Source organism: Antechinus flavipes, chromosome 5 (genome assembly GCF_016432865.1).
Source record: "Antechinus flavipes isolate AdamAnt ecotype Samford, QLD, Australia chromosome 5, AdamAnt_v2, whole genome shotgun sequence".
Lineage (NCBI taxonomy): Eukaryota > Metazoa > Chordata > Mammalia > Dasyuromorphia > Dasyuridae > Antechinus > Antechinus flavipes.
This window is the reverse complement of record NC_067402.1, coordinates 122,756,946-122,781,735: the sequence shown is the minus strand read 5'-3', so window position 1 is coordinate 122,781,735 and position 24,790 is coordinate 122,756,946. Positions and strand designations below refer to the sequence as shown.

The 24,790-nt window shown below is 34.2% G+C and overlaps 1 protein-coding gene across 5 annotated transcripts in view; it reads right to left on the bottom strand.

Moving 5' to 3' along the window:
- Window positions 1–434: 434 nt before the first annotated feature.
- Window positions 435–24,790, bottom strand: part of CADPS2 (calcium dependent secretion activator 2) — a 678,782-nt gene continuing 654,426 nt past the window's right edge. For all 5 annotated transcript variants that reach the window (XM_052001541.1, XM_052001542.1, XM_052001543.1 and 2 more), the window contains 2 exons: window positions 9,711–9,815; window positions 435–1,381 (listed from right to left, as the gene is read on the bottom strand). In XM_052001541.1, coding sequence (XP_051857501.1) covers window positions 1,205–1,381; window positions 9,711–9,815 — 282 coding nt within the window. In that variant the 3' untranslated portion in view covers window positions 435–1,204. The remainder of the gene's footprint in view (window positions 1,382–9,710; window positions 9,816–24,790) is intronic.

Here is a 24,790-nt window from a genome sequence, read left to right as displayed (position 1 = left end):
CTGCATTATTAGCATTTTTAAAAATGTAGACAAACAACAAAACAGCAATGTCTAAATCAAGCCTTGGTTTACTGATTTCTGAGGTAATTCCTAATTATTAAAATTCTTACAATTGGCTCCAGTTAAATAAACAGTTGATTCCAGTTGACTATGGCCCACTCCTTATAGTAACTCTTGGCCCAAGTTTCCTTACCTGAAAAATGATCACCAAGTTATAAAATTCTGTGACTATCAGAAGTCATCTTAAAACTGCACTAAGACTTTCGGAACACTTTGTATTTCAGGGCTAGATAAATAAAGTCATTTAAGATCTCATGTAAGTGTTAATAAACTTTTTCTTTCTACAAAGATATAATGTCAGATCATTCATTCATTCATTCAAATGGCTAAGACTGTTCCTAATTTGAATCAAGAGCAAATTAGCTGAGTGGATGTTTGAAATATTTAAAACATCTTTTAATTCCTTTTGAGTCTATACAAAGTTTGATAAATACAGAAATAGTCGTGATACACTGTATGACTTATTGCCTGCAAGCTCTTGCTGTTACACAAAGAAAGAGAGGTTTGATGTGTTGATGACAGCTCCCCTATCTCACACCCTGAATCCCTTAAACTTGCTAAGATGAATGTACAGAATGCAAGGCCATGAAGTAATCTAATCTGTGGGTGTTTTTAGCAGTCTTTTTAATCCACTAAAGAAAGCTGTATACCACTTGAGAGCACTAAGAACCTGGGTTAACATTTAATACATATCACACATGGCAAATTAACTACATAACAGGAAACTTACATGTAAAGTATAAATCTGAAAGCACACCATATTTTAACAAGGGCACTGATAATTGGCACAGTGATAAATGACTTCTGGTCACAATTTGAGGTACCTATTGTTTGTTTTATGCACAAGACACACTTCAATGGATGTAGAGAAATAAATGTCAAATTCAAGAAATGAAAGGTACATATCTTAGTCACAAATGAGAGCAAAACTCAGCTATGTGTCAAGCTGGATAGGAAGGGGATAACACTACCCTCCCAAAATCCTTGGCATTTTTTCCTTTTAACCCTGCTTCTATAATCATATTTTTTATTAAATAGTGAATGAAATACAGTTATTTATATGTGGTCAAGATCCTAACTTTAATTACTAGGACAAGTTACAAAATTAGTAATGTTAAATCACTCCTAGAGAATCTACTTTCTCTCATCCTTCTTCTTCTTCCTCATCGCTGTCTTTCATTGTAATGCCCTGAAGTCCTCCTCCATCAGAAACAGAGGCTGTGGCCTCCTCCACAGTTAAGCGGCTGTGAAGAGCTTCATAGGTTTTGCTGTTTAGAGTTCCCTCCAACACACCTTGTAACCTGAAGTCTCTGTATGTTTTCTAGAAGAAAAGGACATTTTTGTTTGGTTAGTCATGGTACATTCTCATCTCAACATTCTTAATTTCACTTCTCAATTCATTGCTATAAACTCATCAACACAACATTTCCTAATGTCTCCAAGATATGGCCATATTCTTTAATGGGGTCTAATACAAAAGACTTAAATTATTCTACAGGCATTTTTGGCTCCCTACTTGATGGGATGTTTGCTTTATCCTGCCAGAGTCTAGGCCTCCGTATCAGTTCTTCAAGTGTCTTCATCTTGTCCGCAAATGCACTCTTCCCTTCTCACAATTTCCAGTGCTTCTTTACTTCTTGTTTCTCTCAATTAAAACATAAGTTCTCTAAGGGCAGGGGCTTTTTTGCTTGTTTATATTTTTTATCCCCAGTACTTACATTTAGCCTAATGACACCTAAGAAGTTCTTTCTCTTCTTCTTTCCTTCCTTTCTTCCTTCCCTCCCTCTTTCCTTCCTTCCCTTCTTCCTTCCCTCATTCCTTCCCTCCCTACCTTCCCTTCCTTCCCTCTTTCCCTTTTTCTCCCTTTCCTCCTTCCTTCCCTCCTTCCCTTCTTCCTTCCTTTTCTTTCTTCCCTCCCTTCCTCTTTTCTTCCTTCCTTTCCTCCCTTCTTTTTCTTCCTCCCTCCCTCCCTCTCTCCTTCCTTCCTTCCTTTTTACTTCATTCCTCCCTCTTTCCCTCCCTCTCTCCTTCCTTCCTCCTTTTTTTACTTCATTCCTCTATCCTTCCTTCCCTCTCTCCTTTCTTCCTTCTTTCCTTCCTCCCTTCCTTCCTTCTTCCCTTCCTTTCCTTTCTCCCTCCCTTCTCTCCCTCCCTCCTTCTCTCCTTCCCTCCTCCTTTCTTTTTACTTCATTCCTCTATCCTTCCCTCCCTTCCTCCTTCCTTTTTTACTAGATTGTAATTTAAGCAGTTTTTATTAAGATCTTGTGTAACACATCTTTCTTGGCATGTTACTGTACCTAGAAAGTAATGTGCATATATAAAAATATACACATATACATACATATAAATGCTACTAGGAAACATTACACATAGAGAGATGCAAAATAATTATCACTATAAAGATAGAGTTTTATTTCAGACAAACTCAGAAATTTGTAGCACTTGAAAATAAAGGATAATTATATTCAAGTTTTATATAATGCTATTCTACAATATCCCTTTCCTCTCTCTAAATAGAATGTAAACTCATTGAGGACAAGGACTGTTTTCTATCTTGCCTGGTATTTCCCTAGCAAAGTGCCTTGCAGTTAGTGGATATTTAAAATGTGCTTTTTGGATTGGAAATTGCTTTTCAAATAATAATTGGTTAATTATGCAGTAGTCAAGCCAGCAATTCAACAGACATTTATTAAGTGCTTAATAGTATCAGTATAGTAGCATAGATTTAGGGCAGAAAGAGTCCTTGAAAATCTTGTAGTTTAGCTTTTTCAACTTTTAAAAAGATGAGTAAACTAAAGACAAGAGAAATGAAGTGCTTTGTCCAGGTTCACACACACATAGTAGATGGCATTTACAAAGCACTAGTCATAAAGATGATAGTAATCATACTTGATTGAATTTTTAATCTATATGATATATTGTGTTTTTACAACATACATAGGTGTTTTGTGTATATATATATATATATATTTCCCCCTCTTCCAGGGAGCCATCCCTTATAACGATAGGAGAAGGACTGGGAGGAGGAGAAGGAAGAGATAATTTTGTAAAGCCAATTTATCCATTGGAAAATCCTGATGTTATATGCAAGATTCCAAACCTTTTGACCCCCACCTCTTCATTTAAGTAAGGGAAGGTGTCTTATTAGGCTCCTTCCTTTTCCCCTAATAGGGATATTTCCATTTTAATGGTGAAAAGTTAATTGCAATTCATGACATACATTAGGTTTAGGGGCGTGGAGGGCTAGTATAGTTAACTTTACATAATTTTTCAGAATCCTAGAATCATATCATTCAATTCCAAGTGACAGAGTGTAAGTATATAAATATTTTTGAATACTTTAGTGAATACTAAATCCTTTCCATTCCTTTTCGTATTTCATGAGAAATAGGAGTGACAGTCACAGGTTTTCCTGTTATATACATGAATTCTTCCTCCTTGTGCTTTTATTTGCATTTCTGTTCCTCTTAAATATGATTTTAAAAAACACATATTTTACAGTGTTCTGTATGTTGTCAAGTAGAACAGATATTGTAGGGCTGGTTTCTATGGTGATTCCTTTAAAAAAATCTAGAGTTTACATGCACTTAAAATGCATGTCACCTACACACCTTCCCTTTTGTTTACATTTCAGTTTAGTTTTCCTAATGTTGATTTTCCAAGGTTTAAATTAGGCCTATCTACAATATCAGTATTTGGAGTTGGAGAAAAAAAAATCCATTTATATTTCAGAAAATTCCATAATGAGTAAGTGAAGTAATGAAGGGATAACAACAAAAAAATTTCCAATATAAATTTCTTTGACAGTTAAAAAAATAAAAATCTCCAATTCTGATCAGAACTCCTAACAACTGAGTTTCCTATATATCTGCTAAGAGTAACAACAATGAACTCCATTTCAGAAACATTTGGAGTTCTAACCATAAGAAAAAAAAAGTAAAAGCTAAATAAGAGGGTAAGATGGGATTGAAATATTCTATAATCAACTGTCATGTAAATAACTTGGAGGAACAACTGACTTTTTAGAAATGGTTTCATCAATAAGGACTGAAGAGATTATGGGATAGTGAATAAGAACAATACTCTGCAGGATTTGGGGAAATATGATTCAAATTTTGCCTTCCACACTAGCTACAGATGTTGGTGAATCACTTCACCTTTGAGAACCTCCTTTTCATCTTTAGAATGAAGATTCAATGACCTCTAGCAAGAGAGTGTTGAAGCCAGCTTTAACCAGTTCCTGATCTTCATGACCATTTTTGCCCCAGAAATTGGCAAATACTACAAATTAATGCTTCATTTATTTTTTTGGTTGCTTAAACTTAAGAAACTGATGCAGAAAATATTAATATTGAAGATTAAACTTAAAAGTTTGTTTTGGGTTCATTTTTGCTCTTCCTCTTCACTTCCCAAAGCAGGTTGTTGAAAATTTACCAACATTGATCTACATCTAAAATCCCAATAAATTCTAAAAATTTCCTCAATTTGTGAGAATAGCCAAGGGAAGACATCCTACATGTGAATGGGAAGATGGGAAGTCATTGTAGAGCACCCTGCCCTTGTCAGTTCTGCATATGCTTCCTTCTTTACATGCTGGATGCTAGAAGGAAACACTTTCAATCATACCCCTATGAAACTATGGATTAAACAGTAGAGGATGCTTGAACATGGCTATTATTGTTATACAACTTCATGGGGAAAATGGATAGAATGCCAGATTTAAAGGTATGGACTCGGATTTTGCCACCAAACTTAGAAGCTATGTGACAGTGGATAAGGCATTTCACTTCTGAGAAATGTTTTTTTCATCTGCAACATGGGGCTAAGTAATACTGTTATTACCTACTTGACAGTGTTTATTGTGAGGCTCAAATGAGATGATGTATGCAATTGAAAACTTTAAGACACAATATATTAAGTGTTATTATGATGTAAGGGTTTTAGATGTCATAGGTTTTGTCCATTACATTTTTTTTTAATATAAAACTAATTTTCTCTAGAAAACCTTTCAATCAGGTAACATCAAATCTTAAGTTTCTGTTTCAGTTGCCTAAGGAAAATGATTTTCATATAAGTTTTAATGAATATTAATTAATGAATATTAATCTTTTTACCTAGGCACTTATGTAATATAAAATAAGCATTGCTTTCAAATGTGTATCTTAATTTAAGCTTACATTAATGTTCTACTTTTTTTAGAGACTACTTTTTTGTTATCCTTTGGAAAAACACATTTGCTCAAAATGAAATTCAGCAGCTAAACTGTATCTAGAGGCTCTAGAATAGTTTTGTAGATAATTCAAAATCCCAACTACTCAACTTTCAAATCTTCAAGTTTCAAGGAAAAACTGTTCCCCAGAAATATAGATACTTGATAAAAATGAGATCCAGTAATACAAGTCAATTCAGAAATAGAGCTTGCTTTGTATTTTTATTGTAGAATTATCTAGTGAATAGAAAGATAGCTTTTGGAAGACAGAAGTACAAACCAAGTCTTGTCTCTGACACATCTTAGCTGTGTGACAATGGACAAGTTTTGGTGTCCCTGAATCTCTTTACTTATAAATTACAGAAGAATTGCCAATCTATACAAATGAAGGGACTTTCCTACCCAAATGAAATCATAAATCTAGAAAACATTTTTAAACTTACCATGAAGTATTAGGTCAAGCTTAATTTTGGCATGTCCTTGACTTATAATCCAGTTACAATTTATATTGTTGGCTCATAAATTTCTAATATTTCAAAAAAATTTTTAAGTGGTTAGTTAGGAAGGTAAGTTGAAGAGCTGGTATTCATCCATTTCTTTATTTAAGTATCTCTGAAGAGTTCATTTTGAACTTGTAAACATACTCTATGGCTGACATGGAGGTTTGTTCATCTCTCAATATAAATGATAAAGATTTTAAGTCACAAGTGCTTGCTAGAGGGCCCTCTCTTCCTTCTCTGGACTCCTTCCTTCCCTCAACTGAATCCAAATCCCCCACTGACAACAGGGAGATAAAGTATCTTCTGCTTTAGATTTTTATGATGTTGCCCTTAAAGTGAACTTTAATCTCTCATTCACTTTGATCATTAGCAAATTAAATTCCACAAATAACTTAATAGACATTTATTCCCATGTAAAATCCTGTTAGGGTCTGCTTTTAAAACATGAGCCATATTCACAATAAATAAATCAGTTAACTTCTAAGTATATCAGCACAAAGGAGAATCATGTAAGTTGAAATGGCTTAGGTAAGTTTTATATGATCACAGATATTTAAGTAGATCTGATCCTTTATATACAGGAAGATGGCTATATAAGCAAAATGTACCATAATTTCTGGCTTTCTTATCATTCACTGACTGAACAAATGAACAAATGGATGAATGAAAAGCATTTATTAAGCATTTACTATATGCCATGTATGCCAGAGGAGTTTATTTATTAAGTCATCACTTCCAGGTATGAATGCTAATTTATTAATATTTACTACATGCTGGATATTATCTTAAGCAAATATACACAAGTAAGACAATTCCTGACCTCAAGAAACTTGCATTCTCATGGGGGAGGAAACACACGAAAAAAGAACTAGAAAACATGACATCATTGGTTGTAAATGTCTAGAAAGTGACATGGAAACCATGTTTTGGCAAGATAAGTTGAAAGGCCACTTATCAGAGTCTAGGAGGATCTTGAGGAAAAAATCCAAGGTTTCAGTAGAAGAGGGATGAAGGCAATGGGAATTCTGATCAGCATGTAGAAATTCCAGGAGCGAAATAAAAACTATGAAGTTGGGATACGGCTTAATCCTTATGAACAGGACTATCTTTTACTTTCTTTTGTGTTTCTAGAACTTGGCACAGCTTCTGCACAGAGTAGGTGTTTCATAGATATTTCCTAACAGACCAACATGCTCTTCTCTACAGATGTAGAGCAAATTTCAGTTGGTTTAATGGAAAATCATGACAATTGAGAGCAATTGTGGGTTTTGTAAACTCTAGGCTATTTAAAAGCTTTCCAAATTCTTTGGAAAGTGATTGTTTTATGAAAAACAATATAGGTAGCTATGTTTTAGGGAAACTTTAATGACAGTTTAAAAAGCCTAAAATGTTTATGTATTACACAGTAAAATCAAAATATGACTGATAAATACACAGACTCATTAAAGGCTGTTTAATGTTCATGGCAAAGAAAAATTAATGAATCAAGAATCCCCTTGTATTTTAAATATGAATCACAATCATTTGTTAGTTTAAGAAAGAGTGTATAGCATTTGAACATGTTGGCTGATCCTGAGTCCCCTACTTTGAAAAAAAAAAGACATGAATTCAAATATGCTTATGAAATTTTAACAAATGCCTGTTTATTTGTAGCTATCAATAATAATTTTAACAAAATAATAAAAAGAAATTCTTAAACCAAGAAAATATTTTTTATTTGGTTCATAGAAATAGAATGACCTAATTAGGAAATTTTCCAAATCATTCATTTCTCTTGAGTAGACCTGAAATTTCAGTTTTAAGTAGAATTTGGGTTTTAGCTATAAACATATATGTACATATCAAAACATATGTAAATATATATATAGAAATGTAGGTATGCGTGTTATCACACACACATATGTTTGCATATATTATAACTAAAGTCCAGAATTTGCTAAAACTTTTTTATTAAATGATATTCAAGACACAATTCAAAATAATATGATGAACATAATGATCCCCATTATCAATGAAATAATATTAGCCTAATCACTGATAAGTTAATTGAATGTAAATTTCTGACTTCCTTAAACATGCTTTAGATTATAGGAACATGGAAACCCCTTAATTTTTTAGATGAGAAAACTGAAGCATGAGAGGTCAAGTAACTGGTTCAAAGTGAACTTGTATACTCTGACTCTCAATCCTGTTCTCTTTCTGTTGTGTCAAATCAAGTCTCAATAATAAATAAATATAATTCAATACTTAAAGATTAAATAGTGCTGATTTTGAGAACTGCTGGCTAAAGTTATATTAATCGTGATTTGGAATGCAGTTCTAAGACATTAAAAAGCTGAGATTTTATTAAAATAATATTCCTCTTCCATTAAAAAAATTGCAGAATTGCAAGTCACATTTGCAAAACCAAGAAGAACATAATGTAGACAGTGAGTCTTAATGTAGAGGGGGAAATCATTTGGATACCTAAGATTTTTTGTTAATTAAGAAGATACTAGTTGGTAATATACACTAATTGTGAATTCAACATATCAGAAATGCTAAAACTAAATTATATAAAAAGAGTAGATCCAAACCTACCAATTTTTCTGGTTACTCATAATATTGACATTTACAAGCATATGCTTCTATGAGTAGACCAATATTCTACCTCTAGAATAGTCTATTTTTGGGTCTCTACATTGCCATTGAGGCAAGATTCAAGTTTTCCGGCTAAGATTTGTGGCATAAAGCAGTTAATTACAGTTAGTTTATAGAGACCAAAATAGTGATGAATGATCTTATGTCCATATCAGCTGACATGACCTTTAATACAGCTTTTTAAAAAATACAGTCAAAATTTGCTCTGAAATTTCTAACAGGATTTAGCCAGGGATAGATCTACAACTAAAATAAAGATCTTTGCACCTTTCCTAAAAGAGGAATGACTGTAGTTTCAAGCTGAATTTTCAGTTATACCTTTGAATTTTAGCTCATGGACTTCAAGATAAGACTGCATAGACTAGGAGGAGCATATTATTTGATCATAAGTTTTCTTCACTGTATGAAAAGTGAGTTTTTCTAAAGTTTGATTTTGGAAAAAAAAAAACTATACGTTATCAATATCTTCCTTCCTGAAGGATAAAAGATCAACTTCATTCAGCATGGGTCCTGTGGTTAGAACATACTGAAATGATTCATTTGTTAACTAAGTCACTCAAGTTCTTTGGTACAGCTATTACCTTAAAAATAATGTATTTTGATATTCTTTTCTAGCCATATTAATTAGATCATACACAGGAGAATGGAGTTGCCCAGAAGTCAACAAACTGTGATAGTGTATTATGTTACTTTCAGATATCAAATAACTGGATCAACAAAAATATAATCCAAAAGAGGCAACCTTGATGAAAGAGTGCATGAGAAAATTCCCACTCTGTCATATTTCTAAATTTAAGAGAATTAAGATAGGACATAATTGTACAAACTATGTTAACACAAATGTTTTTCTGTTTATATATATCAAGTAAGATAAATTTGTGATGAATTAGAAAAATAAGGGAAAATGAGTAGATTATTCTATTTTATGGCATGCTTATGTAGATCAATGTATTATTTTTTTTCTGTGAATCAATGAATTAGTGAATTAATGATTTTCTCAGTTGTAGCATTTACTTATTCATGGCTGCATAAAAATAAGCCTAGACTTGAAGTAATGAGTTCAAGTCCTGCCTTAGATACTTAATCGGCTATGTGACAACAGTCAAATTTCTTTCAGTGTCCCCATGTCTCTAAGTTACTAAGGTGTTGCCTATTTGCATCTGGTGGTGGGAGTTTCTCTGCTGGGGTTTCCTTGTATTTATAAAGCCAAAGGTCTATATTTCCTTCCAAAATGCCTACTGAAATTTCGTCTTTTGTGTCAAAAAGCAATAGGTCATCACATTAAAAAACATTTTGTTTACCTTCACTATTTTGATGAGAGTCTTCAGTTGGTAGATGTGAAGCTGAAGGTCTAATCTATCCGCCAACCACACAGAAATGACTTTCATGGAGCTGCTGTACCATTGCTGGAAAGAAGGGTGGGGGGCAGGGCAAAGGGAAGGGGGGAAAGAAAAAACACACACATACATATATACATACACACAGCAAAACAAAAAAAACACACAAAAAACCCACCTCTGCAGTATTCATTTAACAGATTTAGTAATGAGGGGTAATGAAACACTCTGAAATGACCACAGATCAGCACTTGAAGTCAATAATGCTATAATTTCCTGTTAAGAGAATTGCATGTTTTGCTAGGAAATCTGCTAACTTGACCTAGACTGTGCTTTACATGAATTAACACTAGTCTTTCAGCTGCAGAATATTCACAGGGAAACAGAGCTTTGCACTTTGCAGCCCAGTAGCCTGCTTTGTAAGCTGTAAGTAACAATGGGCACTAAATACATGTTTATAGCAATGAATAGCCTGCTGAGACAGCAGGGGGAAAACCAGCTAAATTATTTTCAAAGAGAAATTTTGCATCAATTCAGGGTTTTCATGAAATATTGTAGAGTTCTAGGGAAAAAAATCAAGTGGTAGATGTCACATGGCACGGAGTCAAATAACTTCTGGTGCCTATCTTTTATTTTATTTTGGAATTGTAGCAAAAAAAAGCACCCCCCCAAAACCATCTTTCTCCCCACAATCAAAATGTTCATTAAGACCTAGATCTATTACTGTGGTTAGACTCATCGTCAATCCTTCAGATCAAACTAACAATGAATAAACCTTTACTGGGATCTGAGGAATCATGTCATGGCAATATTCCTTCTGAAATAAATGACTCAATGGTTGTGCGCTGCTCATACAGCAAAAGGAAAGGGTTTGCTGCATTTTGGAATAGATTTCGTTTTGGGAGAGTTCATGTCCTTGCTCTGTTTATTGCAAAAGAAGGATTGAAATCCTTATGTTAGGTAACTTCCTGCTTCTTTATAATGTCCACATTTGTGTAAATAAGGGAATTTCTGGGTCTGTATATGCCAAAAAGATAATCCAGAAGTTAAAATGTGTATGTTAAGTGAGTTCAGTTTACAGCTACTCTGTTTGGATTTAGGCAACTTAAAGAGTAATGCTGTTTGTGAAGAAAATATGCTACAAGGAAAAATCAAATTCTGGACAGCACAAAGTACCTTATATAAGGAATCTTGTGTGTGCATATGTATACATGTGTAAATATACATATATGCTATAACCACGTATACTTTTAAATTTGTTGGTACATGTGTGTATATACAAATATGCACATCAAAATATAAAGAGAACAATTAAAAACTTTTTATAGGAATAACTTTTTTGGGGGGAGGGAAGATATTTAATAAAATCCAATTTGATAAAATCGAGTTCTGGAGTTAATCTCAAACAGGAAATGGATTTTCTTAGCATTTTAACTTGTGTTTATTAAAAAGTTGCTTTTACATTAAAAAAAATCTAACTAGAATAAAAGGTATTTTAATTATAAGTTTCTGAAAACAAATTGGCTTCACATGTCATTATTCTTTTAAATTAGTGTATAGAACACACAAAATATGGAGTAAACCAATTAAAATATGGAACAACTGATTTACGAAACACTATAATGTCAAGTTGATAACAAATGAAATACTATGCTATTGAAAACATATCATTTGTTTTCTTTTGCCTATTATGCACAATTTATTTATGCTTTTTTTCATGTGATTGTAGTTTTAATTTTGTGGGATTTAAAAACATTAGGAACAACAGGTTTTAAGAAATAGATGTTCAAATTGTTAATAATATTCAATATATTTAATGAAGTTTTCAAATGAATTTATTTCTGATTATTTCTACTAACACTGCATGCCTGAAGGTTTCTTAGAAAAAGGGACCCTGTTTCAGTTTCTGTCATACTTACTTTTCACCTTTGCTATTCTCATTATTCCAAAATCAGCATCCTGATTTCTACTTTAAAATAAAAATATGCATCCTGATTTCTACTTTAAAATAAAAATATACATGTTAATTGTATTAATAATCAAATATACTATATGAAGAAAAGTGTTAAGGATTATATATATATATATATATATATATGCCATAATATGGGAAAACAGGAAAAAGGATTTAAACATTATATTCATTCCTTGGGTAAAAATTAGTCTGCTTCTCTGAAAAGTAGGAACGCTTCATAGTACAAATTCTGGTATAAAGGGTTAGTTAAGACTGCCTGCTACATCTGCCCATTTCTGTACCTATCAGTGCTAACCACAATTTTGAAGACCTACCTGAGAAAATCAAATCATGCTTCAATATAACTCCATAAATATTCTCTCTTTAAAAGCCTTACCCAGTTTAAACTTAATTTAACTTTATTCCTCTGAGGGAAAATGTAATAATTGCTATGGAGAGATAATCAAAAGTACATTTAATATAAAATAGAAATTAGTAATAACTGTTAGATCTGATGAGTAAAATATAAAAGTCTGCAGTGGAAAGCATTTTCAAGGGGAAATATTGTCTGTAGATTCTCTACACCACCAGAAATAATACATCAGAATTGTAACTGAGTAAAGACACCAAGGTGATTAATATCAGTATGACTACATATTATAGAGAGTGGCTATAAGCGACGAACCACAGCCACTGCAGTAGGAAAAATGGAAAATTCACGTACTGAAATGTAAAGGTTGGAATCCTAAAAACTTGAGTGAAGGCCAGCAAAGAGTTCTGGGTTCTGCTCTGGAAAAGCAGCAGATGGGCACAGAGTCCCTATAGCCATTATGGATACAGACTTAGAAAATTCATTCTCACGATTGTGATTGCTTCTTGCAAACAAAAACAAAACAAAAGAAAAAACAGAGGTAAGGGGTTTTCTATCTCTGGCATAGTAATTGGTGTTGAAAATCCCAGGTCAGAAGCCCCCTTTGGGTCCAGGAGTGCAGTAGGTCCCACTTTTGATCATGAGGACAAGAAAAACAGAATCAAGTAGACTGCCCTCACCCCCTAAAACGCCTCGCAGTAGGGCCAATCTGCAAAACCGTTCAAACACCCAGAAAACATCCTTTCATTCTGAAGAAGTTATTATAATAAAACATTTGCTGGCTGACTATTCACTTTTTCCTTCAGGGGATGGCAATGAAGGAGCATAGCAGTTCTCACTGAAGTCAATGGCATGACATTATTGCTTTATTCTTTGCTGTGGTCCACACAGGAATAAAGCAGTAAGTGTATATTATATATTTTTTCCACATCAATACACGACAGCAGCCAACCACTTTAACAGAAAAAAAATATGTATTTTTTTTTTTTATTCATGCTTTATCCAGCTCCTGTAAGGGCATGCATTACTCACTTCATTTTCCTGAGATATCTCTTTTAAAGCAAAAATAAAAGAAAAGGAAAGGCTAGGGTTGACTCTGTGAGACCCCTGTATTTATTCACACTTATTGTGCATGACTGTAGACTGGTAAATCATATTAGCAGCCCGTCTCCCCATCAAGCCGCTACTTGCTTTCCAGCCCTGGGAAGGTTCAACAAATCAACAGGAGCACGGAAAACAGAACATCAGTCTAATCTAGTGTTTAAGGTGAAGTTTTCAAACCCAATCTAAGGAGATCTTTAGAGCAAGCAACAAGCTGAAGGGCCCAGAAGGTGGTATTGACAATGAAAGAGTGTTGAAATATCGAGGAGCGCAGCGCTCGTGCATTTTTAATAACGCGAGGGTCAACAAGGACACAACTCCCTCAGTGCTAGTAGTTGCCACTGACTATGGAAATTGCCACACTAGGGCTATAAACGCTTTCAGTTCATCAGCTTTCTTAAACAGTTCATCAGCTTTCTTAAACACCCTAAACCCCCTCGGCGGACCTTTAGTCTTGAATTAACAAACCAAAGCAATGAAAGAGGGTGTAGTCTGAATGGCTGGCATTGATCCCCAACTGTGTCAGCGCTGCTACAGGCACAGAAAAACTCTCTCCATTGTCAATAGAAATTGACAAACCTCCTCTCCTAAATAGTACAGCTGAGCCAGGCTGGATACATGCAGCTGTAAAGGGCTCCACTCTCAGGGTCCAGAAGCACTAACAATAGAACAAGCATGAGCTCTTTGTCAGTCCCAGACTCTGCAATTTTCTAACAAGGATTAAAGTTGTTTCTCGGCAGTGCTGGTGAAAAGAGATTTAGCAACATACCGTGCTTTCTTCATGCAAGTTAAAGAGAAGTAGTTAAGGAATTTCATTATTCGCCTGACCATCGGGAACACAAAACAAATATATTAAATATTCCCGATTCCTTTGCCCGACTCATTTCTAACATTTTTTTTTTTTTTTGGAGAAGGCTTCAATTAAATATAACCCTTATCTTCTGAAAACATGCACTTCAGGCTTATTGGGGAAGTTTTCTTTCTTTGCTCCGCTTTTCTTTTTTTGAAAGGTGCAGCTGTTTGCCACCTGGAATGAGGACTCAATATATACTAATGTACAAAGCCTTAGACCTTCTGGGGCTGATATTCCTAAATCTGAATCACAAGACCCCATATGGCTTATATATGTTGACTGTTGTTAGTAAATGGGTTCTGTCAGAATGTTGTTTCTGATGATGATGATAAAATAAAAATAGCAGCTTTGCTGGGGCACAAATCTGTGATATATTTTCTGCTTAAGTCTTTAGCTTTTTATTGATTAGGAATTGGTATGACCAGGGCTATTCTTTTCATCTGCTCCAGCTATGCTTGTCTCAATAGGTGAATAACAGAAAATACGTTTTCCAGAACTTTGAAAGAACTGAAGGGCTAAATTTCCACATTGTGTAGGGTAACACATTTCTGCAATTATTCCATCAGATGCAGGTTGTTTCTTGAGACTCACTGAATTGAGATAAAAGAATAACACCTGAAAAATGTCAATAGGCCTTTTGATTTCCAATGTATGGTTTAAAGGAAAGGACATGGTTGATTATTATTATTGTTATGAAACACAAAGTTTTGATGAGAGTGTACGTGCCATTCAATTTTTTGAGACACCCTAAAAATGTAAGTTTTTTTTTTTTTATAAAATGTTAGGACTCATGTAGTAATTCATTTTTAAGAACAATTTCATTTTTTTTTTTTTTTAGCATCACTGCAAATCAGGTATAACTAAACTTACAGCTTCTGCCTCCTCAGATTTCTGAGACCTGAAGTGAAATCTCTGAAGCCTTATAACACTCTTTTTACTAACTCTAAATTTGATTTCATGAATGTGATTTTTTTTTTCTTACTGAAGACATCTCCCTGGAATTATAATTTGATTTCAAGGAACAAAGTAGTAAGGAAACAGACACAAGGAAGTGCTTAATTCAATCCACAAAACTTCCCAAACTGCAGGAAGCATTCAACTCAACCTCTTATAGGGTGAGATTATTTAATGAGGGTCTTGGAGTAAACTCAGATTTTCTCTTCCTGGTAGGTTACATAGAACATGCACAGATATTCCTTGCCCTGGTTCAAATCCAAAGTATGCAACCTGAATACAAAAAAAAGTCTTTCAATTTGCTCTACAGCCAGAAAAACTCATGATTCAGGAGGTACTGGGCTGAAACTGAGTGCCCAGCTCTCTCAGTCTCTTTTCCTTCCTGGTCAGTGAGTGAGGCAAAGAAATGTTGTGAGCTGCCAAATTGGAGAAAGGATGGCTCCTCTATGTCCCCCTAGGCTACTATGTGTCTATGAGCATATGGCACCTCTGTTTCTTTCATTTTATTCTTTCCTTATCTTGGGTAATTAAGTATTCTGAAAGGGGAGCTCTCAAGGTAATTTAATGATTTTAGGAGATTCATTAGAGGTCCTACTGGAAACAATTGTGACAACCATTCCTATCAGAGTGGCAGTGGCCAATGACAGAGGAAACTCCTATAGAAGATATGGAAAGATAGTCATCTGAGGATAGTGGTGGTTTTAAGTATGATAACTGCTCATGACAAGGGATAATGATACTTAGGAATTGTAAAAATTTTGAAAATAACAACAAAAGGAAAAAAAAGTACCAATTTTTGTAGTACAACAGAGCTATACCTAAGGGGAACTTCATGAGGCTATCATAGAGAAAAAAAGGACTTCCAGGGTCAAAATTAGGAAGTACTCTTTGGCTACATGTGTTTTCCACACGTCTACCTTATTCCTTCTGTATTTTACGTTTAAGCCCACCCTCCCCCAAGGTCTTGTGCACGAAACAGAGGCATGCACCCCTGGGTTGGGGGGGAATTATATTTTTCTTATTCCTGACATTGCTATACATTCTTAATACATTTCTTTTCTCAATGCCAATTGAGGCTGATGGCTTATGGTCAGCAGGAAGGTCACAAGCAAGAACTCAAAGTAACTGTATCATAAACCTCAGTCTGTCAGAGTTAACCTTGAAAGAATGTAATCAAATGGACTTAGCCTGCCAGTGAAAAGAGGTATTAGAGGAATAGGACTAGAATGAAATACTAAGCTATAATAACTGAAAATTAAATTTGGAAAATTTCCTATTTCATGCCCAATAATTTTCATGCAATACTTTCCCCCCCAAGTATAGTTATGCTTCTTTATAGGTCAGTCAAGGGCACAATGCAACCATGATGCAGGGGAAGTATAATTGGCCAAGAAATATTAATTCAAGCTTTAGCTCTACAATTAACAAGCCATGTGACCTTGGGAAAAGCATTTCACTTTGATGTGGCTCATTTTCCTCAATAAAATGACAGAATTTGACTAGGAGGATATCAAAGATATTTTCTCTTTCTAAATTCTATGATTCTTATGAATCTCCCAAAACTGCGCCTTAAATTCTGTGAGGCAGTATATGATTTAAGCTTAAACCAGATTTAGTGATTGTTATACCTTTGGTAATATTCATATAGTATGCTAGGACCTTAAAGTTGTGCTGTTGCTTGCTTGGCAGAAGTGAAAAGTAAATTGCCTCTTTATGTATAAGTGTGTGTGTGTGTGTGTGTGTGTGTGTGTGTGTGTGTGTGCTTCCTTCAGTTTGTCTGTGACCTAAATATTAATTTAGTTTACATTAGTTCTCTTTATTCTAGCCAAATTAGCTTATTTATATAATGTTCTTTTATTTTCACACACATGTACATATTACCTTTGCCCTAAACACTCTTCTTCCTTATCAACTCTTAATAACATATCTAATTTTCTTTAAAGAAGAATTCAGGTGGCCCTACTTACACAAGGCCTTTCTTGATCTTAATGCTTGATAGCTCTTTGCTCTGTCCCAAATGATTTTATTTATTTAATACATACATGTGTATAATATATGCATACATATTTCACACAAATACATAGTACATATGTACAAATATTCATACACACATATACATTTGAAGACATGTATTATTGACTCCAGGAGAATGTAAGCTCCTTGAAGGCAAGGAATGTTTAATTTTTATCTCTCAGCATCTAACATCTATGTGTGACATTAGTAGGTACTTGTTTAAGAAATCCTTATCGAATGAAATTTTTGATGTGTTCAGTTCTAACTTGTCCCATTATTACACATTTCCAACATAAAATGTCCATGGAACAATATAGTAAACTAAGTAATCTTTGGGCCTGGAAGTCTGTAGGATTTTTTTCTCAACAGTTAGAATGTTCAACATTCTAGAATATTCAACAGTTAATTTTCATTGTAATTAGCATTCCAGAAGACATCATTTCATTTTCTAATAAAGTTTACTCCCTATGGAGTGAGGACAATAATTCTCTCAAAGCAGTATAGTAGAGAGTGATTAAGATTTCTCAGGTCTTTTGACCTCAAAATGAAGAGAAGAAAGAAAAGGGAGAGTACTATTTTATTATTCAATACTTTTGTTTACCAAAGGAAAAATAAATTGGGTCACATGGAGGGCTGACATACCTTTGATAGGAAGAATTAAAAACTTCAGAGATGAATCAATAATTTTTGTACTAGGAAATGAGAGAACATCCCAATGGGTTCAAGTGTTCTTGAAATATCCATAGGAGTGATGGAAAAATTGCTTAAACCCTTTGCAGTCATTCATATCTTAGAAAACATTTTGATATATTTCCATGACAAAGGAAAAGAAATGAATCCAGTCAATGGTTACACAGACTGTTACCTACAGTTGAAGATACTAACTATAGAGCCAAATATTAGGCTTTGCTCTGGGAGAGAATAATGTGTGTAATACAGTGTAAAGAACTAACAGATGGGAACAAACTCTCAAGTGATTGTTTTTCCTTTCCCCTAATGAATGTGTTTTCTTTTGGTAAATTGAACTATGAACTTTCATGCTTTCTTTCTGTACTTCCATGGTGACGAATGGAAGACTAGAGAGTGGGCTGCCCTTAATATGAAGACACAGCTTTTGTTTTTGCTGTTCAATCTTTTCAGTTGTGTCTGACTCTTTGTGACTCTATTTGGGGTTTTCTTGGCAGAGATATTAAAATGGTTTGCCATTTCCTTCTCTAGGTCATTTTATAGAGGAAGAAACTGAGGCAAATGGGATTATATGACAGTGTCTAAGGTCTGATTTACACTCATGATGATGAATCTTTCTGAGTCGAAGTCTGGCAATTTTTCCAATATTAGCTGCCCCAAAAACATGGCTACTGATCAGTATATATTAGGCCAGAGTTGTCTGTATGTAAGTATTTAGAAGGCAATAAGTAAAATATTATGGCTGAAAACAGTTGCCCACATGAGGACAAACAGCATTCATGCCATGGTTCCATTCACTTGACTCTGGTCTTGTTTTAGAAAGTATACAACTCTTGTCTATTTAAGGAGAAAAATCTTATTTCCAACTGGTGATATCCTTCCAATTCCAGTTACTGTATTTTTAATTCATCCTGGGGATAGCAGCTTTTCTTTTTCTTTTTTTCCCCCAGTAATGCCTGAAATTCATGTGAAATGTGTTTTCAGTTTACGATACAGAAAGAGAAGAAGAAAGGAATATATATTTATAAAGTACCTACTATGTGCCAGGTAATGTGCTAAGTCCTTTACAAATGTTATCTCATTTGATCTTCGCAACAGCCATGGGAGGTAGATGCTATCATTATCTCCTTTTTATAACTGAGGAAATTGAGGTAAGCAGTGGTTAAATATTTAAGTGATTTGCCCAGAATCACATAGTATGTGAGATAAAATTTGAATTCAGGTCTTTCTCATTCCAGACTCAGTGCTCCATCCACTTTACTAACTCTCTGCTTAGATATTATAGGACAATTTCTATTACTGGATCAAAAAAGAAGATTCCATTGATATTGGGAATTCCTTTATAAGTAGACTCACTCTGTAAATTCAAGTCAGAACCTTCTCTGAAATTCACAGTATTTGAGATTTACCTGGAGCACTCAGAAGTTAAATGATTTGCCTGGATTACGCTGCCAGTATATGTTAGAGGGGAGAGTGGAACTTAGTTCTCCTTAGTTTTGAGACTGACTTTTTATCAATTACACCATATTATCTCTTAGGGGAAAAAGCCCAATTAAACTTATTTATAACATGATATAATCTAAATTTTAAAAGGCAAAAAAGTAATATTTTATGCAGTTCAGGTTAAAAACCAGGAGCTCTGTTAGCATCTTATGTAGTATTTTGCATACTTTTCTTTTTTTAAAAATAAGAATGGTTATATAGTGTCCTGTATTAGAATGTTTGGGCACATCGAGAAAGAGCAAAATCAATGCAGCATGGGAAGGAAAACTGACCTTTGGGTCAATTCATTTCAAACATTAAGTACCTGCTATATATAAGAGAATTTGCTTTGCTGAACACAGTGTTGTTATTTATTAAGCACTATGTGCTAGGCACTGTAATAAATATTGGGGAAAACAAATAAAAGGAAAAAGCCAGTTCTTGCCCTCAGGGAGCTTACATTTTGTGGGGGAAGACAATACATAAAAAGGAACTAAAAATGGGAATGGGGATGGAGAGATTAAGGTACTGACTGGAGCAAGAGGGCATAGTAGAGAAAGTTCTAAGAGTCAGGAGCCTGGAGACAAAGGAAGGTATGCTTGATCTGGAAATTATGGGAGAAACAATCATAGCATCATAATCTGATATCAAGCCATATCTCTAACATATATTGGCTATGTGACTGGATTTCTCAGTAGTTTAGACAACTCTCTTTGACCATTGTAGAAATTGTTCTTAATTTGCATTTCTAGAAGTTTTCTTACCATTAGTTCTTTCTATCAAAATTATAATGCTAGCCTCTCCACTCCCATCCCACTGTAAATAGAATTGTATCAGTTGCTCACTATAGTGCTAATAACAATTATTTCCATGGCATCTCCAAACTTTACATTTCTTGTTTATCCTCCTCCCCAAAGAGTGTGACAAATAACTGAATCATGTATTTTTCTCCTTGTACAAGAGTCCAGATTCTAAGAAAAGATTTTTAACTCTTCCTAATGCTTTGTAAATTCTGTAAATAAATGAATATTCCTTTTCTTATTAATTTAATAATAGTTTTAAATGAGGTGAATTATTGAATAAACTATGCATTTTATGTCTAGTACTTGATTTTAAAACTCTTAAATTTGTATCTACAAATGACTGCTGGTGAACATGAGTGATACTTCAAGCCTTTGGCTTTCCTTTTTCTTTTAGTCCTACACTATCAAGCTGTTTAAAATCCAAAAGCAAAATGCTCAAGGTTTGACCATTAATGTAGTCCCATACGTACAATTCCCATACGTACAACACATTTACCTCCTTTATAATATTATTTAATAAAGTGTTGCTTTTGTACCAGTTATAGTATCCCGTTAGCTAGAAAGATTTAGTCTGGAATTGTTAATGGGATGCTGGGCTTGAAATTAGGAAAACTTGGGTTCAAATCCTACCTACATCTATTAGTTCTTGACCTTGAGCAAGAAATTTAATGTTAATATGCCTCAAGCAACTTCTAAAGACTTGTCTATTGACATAGATAAAGAGCATGAGAGTCAACTGAATTTGTTAATTTTTTGACTGAATTGGTTTGATTTAGGAGTAAATTTAATTATAATACCAGAATGGTTGGATGTGTATATACATACAGCCTAAGAGTACTTCACTGGGATAGGGCAAGTATCTTTTCTACCTGTCAAGGGGATTTAAATTTTTTTTTATAATACACTGAAAAGTACCAGTCAGTATCACATTCTAAATTAATCATCTTGACCAAAGGAAACTGAATTCTAAGAATCCTTGTTACCACTTATTTAAGCCACTTGTTGTTTTATAGATGAAAGCTCAGTTATGGAAATTATAAGATTTAATCTCTACCAACACGTATACATCATGTTACCTTATTAGTAAAATGGAAATAATCTTAGTGGAATGCTACATACTCTTCAAATTGCAAGTTACTTTCTTTCAAGTATTTTGTGAGTTGTGATTATAAGAAACCATGAAATTACTTGAAGTAACACAGTTTCCTAACTCTAGACCAAAAAGGGACATCAGAGGTCATCTAGAACAAGGCTTCTTAAACTTTTCCCACTCATGGTTCCTTTTTTGCTGAGAAATACATACATGTGTGTGTGTGTGTGTGTGTGTGTGTATGTATGTATGTATTTAATTATATAAAGCAGGCATACAAAGAAAATATTTACTGATAATAAATCATAATTTTGTCTCCACATTTGATTATTACAAGACCCAATATGGGGTCACAGCCCATAGTTTAAGAACAATTCCTCCTTTTTATAGATAAAAAAACTGAAATTCAGAGTAATTTAAATGACTTGTCCAATATCAGTAAGTGTAAGAGTCAGGATTTAACTTTAAGCCCATGTCTTTCATTATATTAGAGTAGGGCAATTCTTTAGCAAATGAGAATCTCATGGGCAGAAGCAGAGATAGGTAGTGGAAATCAAAGTAGTTTGCCAAAGAGTTAAGTTTAGATACTATAAATTAAGAAAATATTTTACTAGCTGGTTTATTTAAATATTTTATTTAGGTTTTAGATATGTTACGGAGCTAATCCAAAGGAAGAAGCAAAGTAGATTGCAACCAGATCTTCCAAAAAGCAGAGAATGAAACAATGAAGAACAAAATGAGCAGAATCAAGAAAACATTGTACTTAATAATATTGTTCTAAAGCAACTTTGACCAATTAAATCTTTGAGTTTTACAAATATTCAAATTAGTTACAAAGGATCTATGAAGGAAGAGGCCTTCCACAGCTATGGAATAAACTGATAAATAGAAGTATTTATAATATGTTTTTGCCTATATATAGTCTCCTCTAGGACAGGGCAGGTAGAGAATGATGGAAAAAAAAAAGTGCGTAGTAGAGAACAAAAGAAAACTTGGAAGGGAGTACAGAAAAGCAGTGTAACTTTGAAAACGATATATGATATTTATGTTTTTTTTAAGTAAAGTATGAAATGGAAGTTCATGGTTTTATATTGAGTCCTCTTCTTATGTTGTGCTATATACATGGAAATGATCTTTTTATTTTTGCCTTTTTGTATTTGAGTTCAAAATGAATGAAATTTTTAAAAAGTAGAGATAAGCTAATTTCATTTTGTGAAATGAAATAAAGGAGGGGATTCTTTAAAAAAAATTGGACTTGGACTACCCCCTGTTATTTCATGAATATAGAGAACATTCTAGTGTCCTTAGTGAGGAGCTAGATGTAGGAGACATAGTCTCACATTCTGTTTTAGGTATTTAGTAACTTAGGTATAACCATAGACAAGTCACTGCTCTTTCCCTATTGCAAAATAGCATTAATCATTCTTGAACTATCTTATTCATTGGGTTGCTGTACTTGATCAAGCTTTATATGCTTATATAAATGTATTTAAAAATTCTAAAACTTCACAGGAATCTCTGTGATGGAAGCTGGGTGCTGGAAGCATACTTCTTTGGTGAGTTTTCTTCTCAGTATTTATTCTGGAAATACCTGCAGAACTTATAAAGGAGCCTAAAGCATTCAGCCCTTCTACTGATGAGAGAAAGCAGCAGTGTTGATAGACACTTCTTACTGCCAACTGACTACATCCTCATTCAGGTAGGTCACTGATGTGTGGTCAGTGAAAATTGTTCTTTGCTCTCATCTCTTTTCATTTGTTCTTTCCTTCTCTTAAGTGAAGGAATATGAGTTAGGCTGTGACCTCATGAGCTCTAAAAGGTTGGAAAAATGAGTAGTAGAAGTAGGAACACCTGCTAAATGCTGTGGTCAATTGATTTTGGTCACGAGTAAAGTCCCCTATCATATGCTTGACCTCACAGTCAAGAAGGGGCAAAAGAGATTATTTATTGACTATGTTGAATTTGGAAGTGAACTCAGTGAAATTTGTAGACTATGCCTAAATTTTTCACCCACTCTTTCTAGGAATATAGGTAGTATAGGGGAGAATGGGACCCCAAGTGTTGAAGGGAAATATTTGTATTTTGTTCTTGCTATATTTTATCAATAAATAACCTTTTGTAAAAGACAACTGATATTAATTGGTTAAATGACAGTGGGTTGCTAATGCCTGGAAGCTAACATTGTGGGAGGAACACATCTAAGTAGTGCCTTGAGCTGAAGGTATTGTTAGAATTCTCTTTCCCCTCAGGGATACTCCTAGAACTCTGATGGAGAGAGCTAGCCTTTGCTTTGGGACCCAATTTATTAAGTGGGAATATGAGTTGATATAATGATCCACAGAGCTCACAAAGGCTAGATATTTATTTATAAACCAGCATATGAACACATACACATGGACACATTTCTGAACATCGTTGAGACGATGATGGGTTTCAATCTTCAGGTCTCTCTTTGGCTGATTTCTTGGAGGGACATTCTACCTCCATGCTTGTGCAGGGAGATTTTTCTCCCTCGCCTTCACAAAAGTGGAATGACATTGTGTGCTTGAGGGATAAGGCCTTAGGGATCATTTGGATATGTGGTTGGGCAGGGCCAGCTATACAGTTTCACAATGGAGCAATGGCACCTGTGCTGCTCTCAGTCCCTGTTGTGACCTCATGCCCTAATGTTATATGGTGTAATAAGGTTTTGGAACAGGCCAGTGGCTGTGTTGACTCTTGGCTAGCAGAGAATCTGAATTCTTCTGGGACCTGCCCTAAGCCTGGTTTGAGCAATTATGACTGTAGTGTGGGGAGGGAGGTTGTTTCTTCTTCCTTTATACTGGAAGGCTGGAACTAGGGTGGACATTACTTAGCTCTCTACATATTAAATGTAGACTTTTACCTGACTTTTACCTACTCTAGTTTTGAAACACAGAGAAATAATTTTGAAGTAAAGAAAATAATAACAGTAGTATATAAGCTAATTATTAACTATGGCAGACTATTTTGATAAGTTGTTTTAAAAAGCTAATTATCACTTCAAAATTATCTATTATAGGGATAGCTAGGGAATGCAGTGGATAGAGCACCAGCCTTGAAGTCAGGAGGATGTGAGTTCAAATCTGACCTTGGATACTTAATACTTCCTGGCTATATGACCCTGGGCAAGTCATTTAACCCCAATTGCCTCAGTAAAAAGAAAAAAAAAAGAGAAATTATGTATTATCACTTCCATTCTACATATAGTATGTGGAATCTATAAGTGGAGTATGGAAATACTTGACTGAAATGATCTACAGGAAGCTTTTTCTGATCCTAGGTTCCCCTACTCCCATCCCCCTACTAGTATATATCTGCCCTCTCCAAACTATTCATATTTATCTTATATTTATTGTGTACACGGGTATTTATGTACATGCTATCTACCAATAAGATGTAAGCTTCTGAAGGACAGGAACACTTTCATTTTTAAAATTTGTATTTCCACTACCCAACACAATGCTTGGCATATAATAAAATCTTAAAAAAATCACTACTTACTGATGTGAAAAAAATTACGATTTAAAATTCCTCAGCCCTTCTAATGCCATTAAGTTTTGCTATAGGATGCTATTTTTACAAAGGGTACTCAAAATCTGTGCCATCTCAAAAACATTCTATGTTCTAAGATATAAACTATGTATTCTACTTCAAACATAAGAAACTTTTATGAATGTAAGCTAGGTAACACTCAGGGATGGCTATAGCAGAAAAAA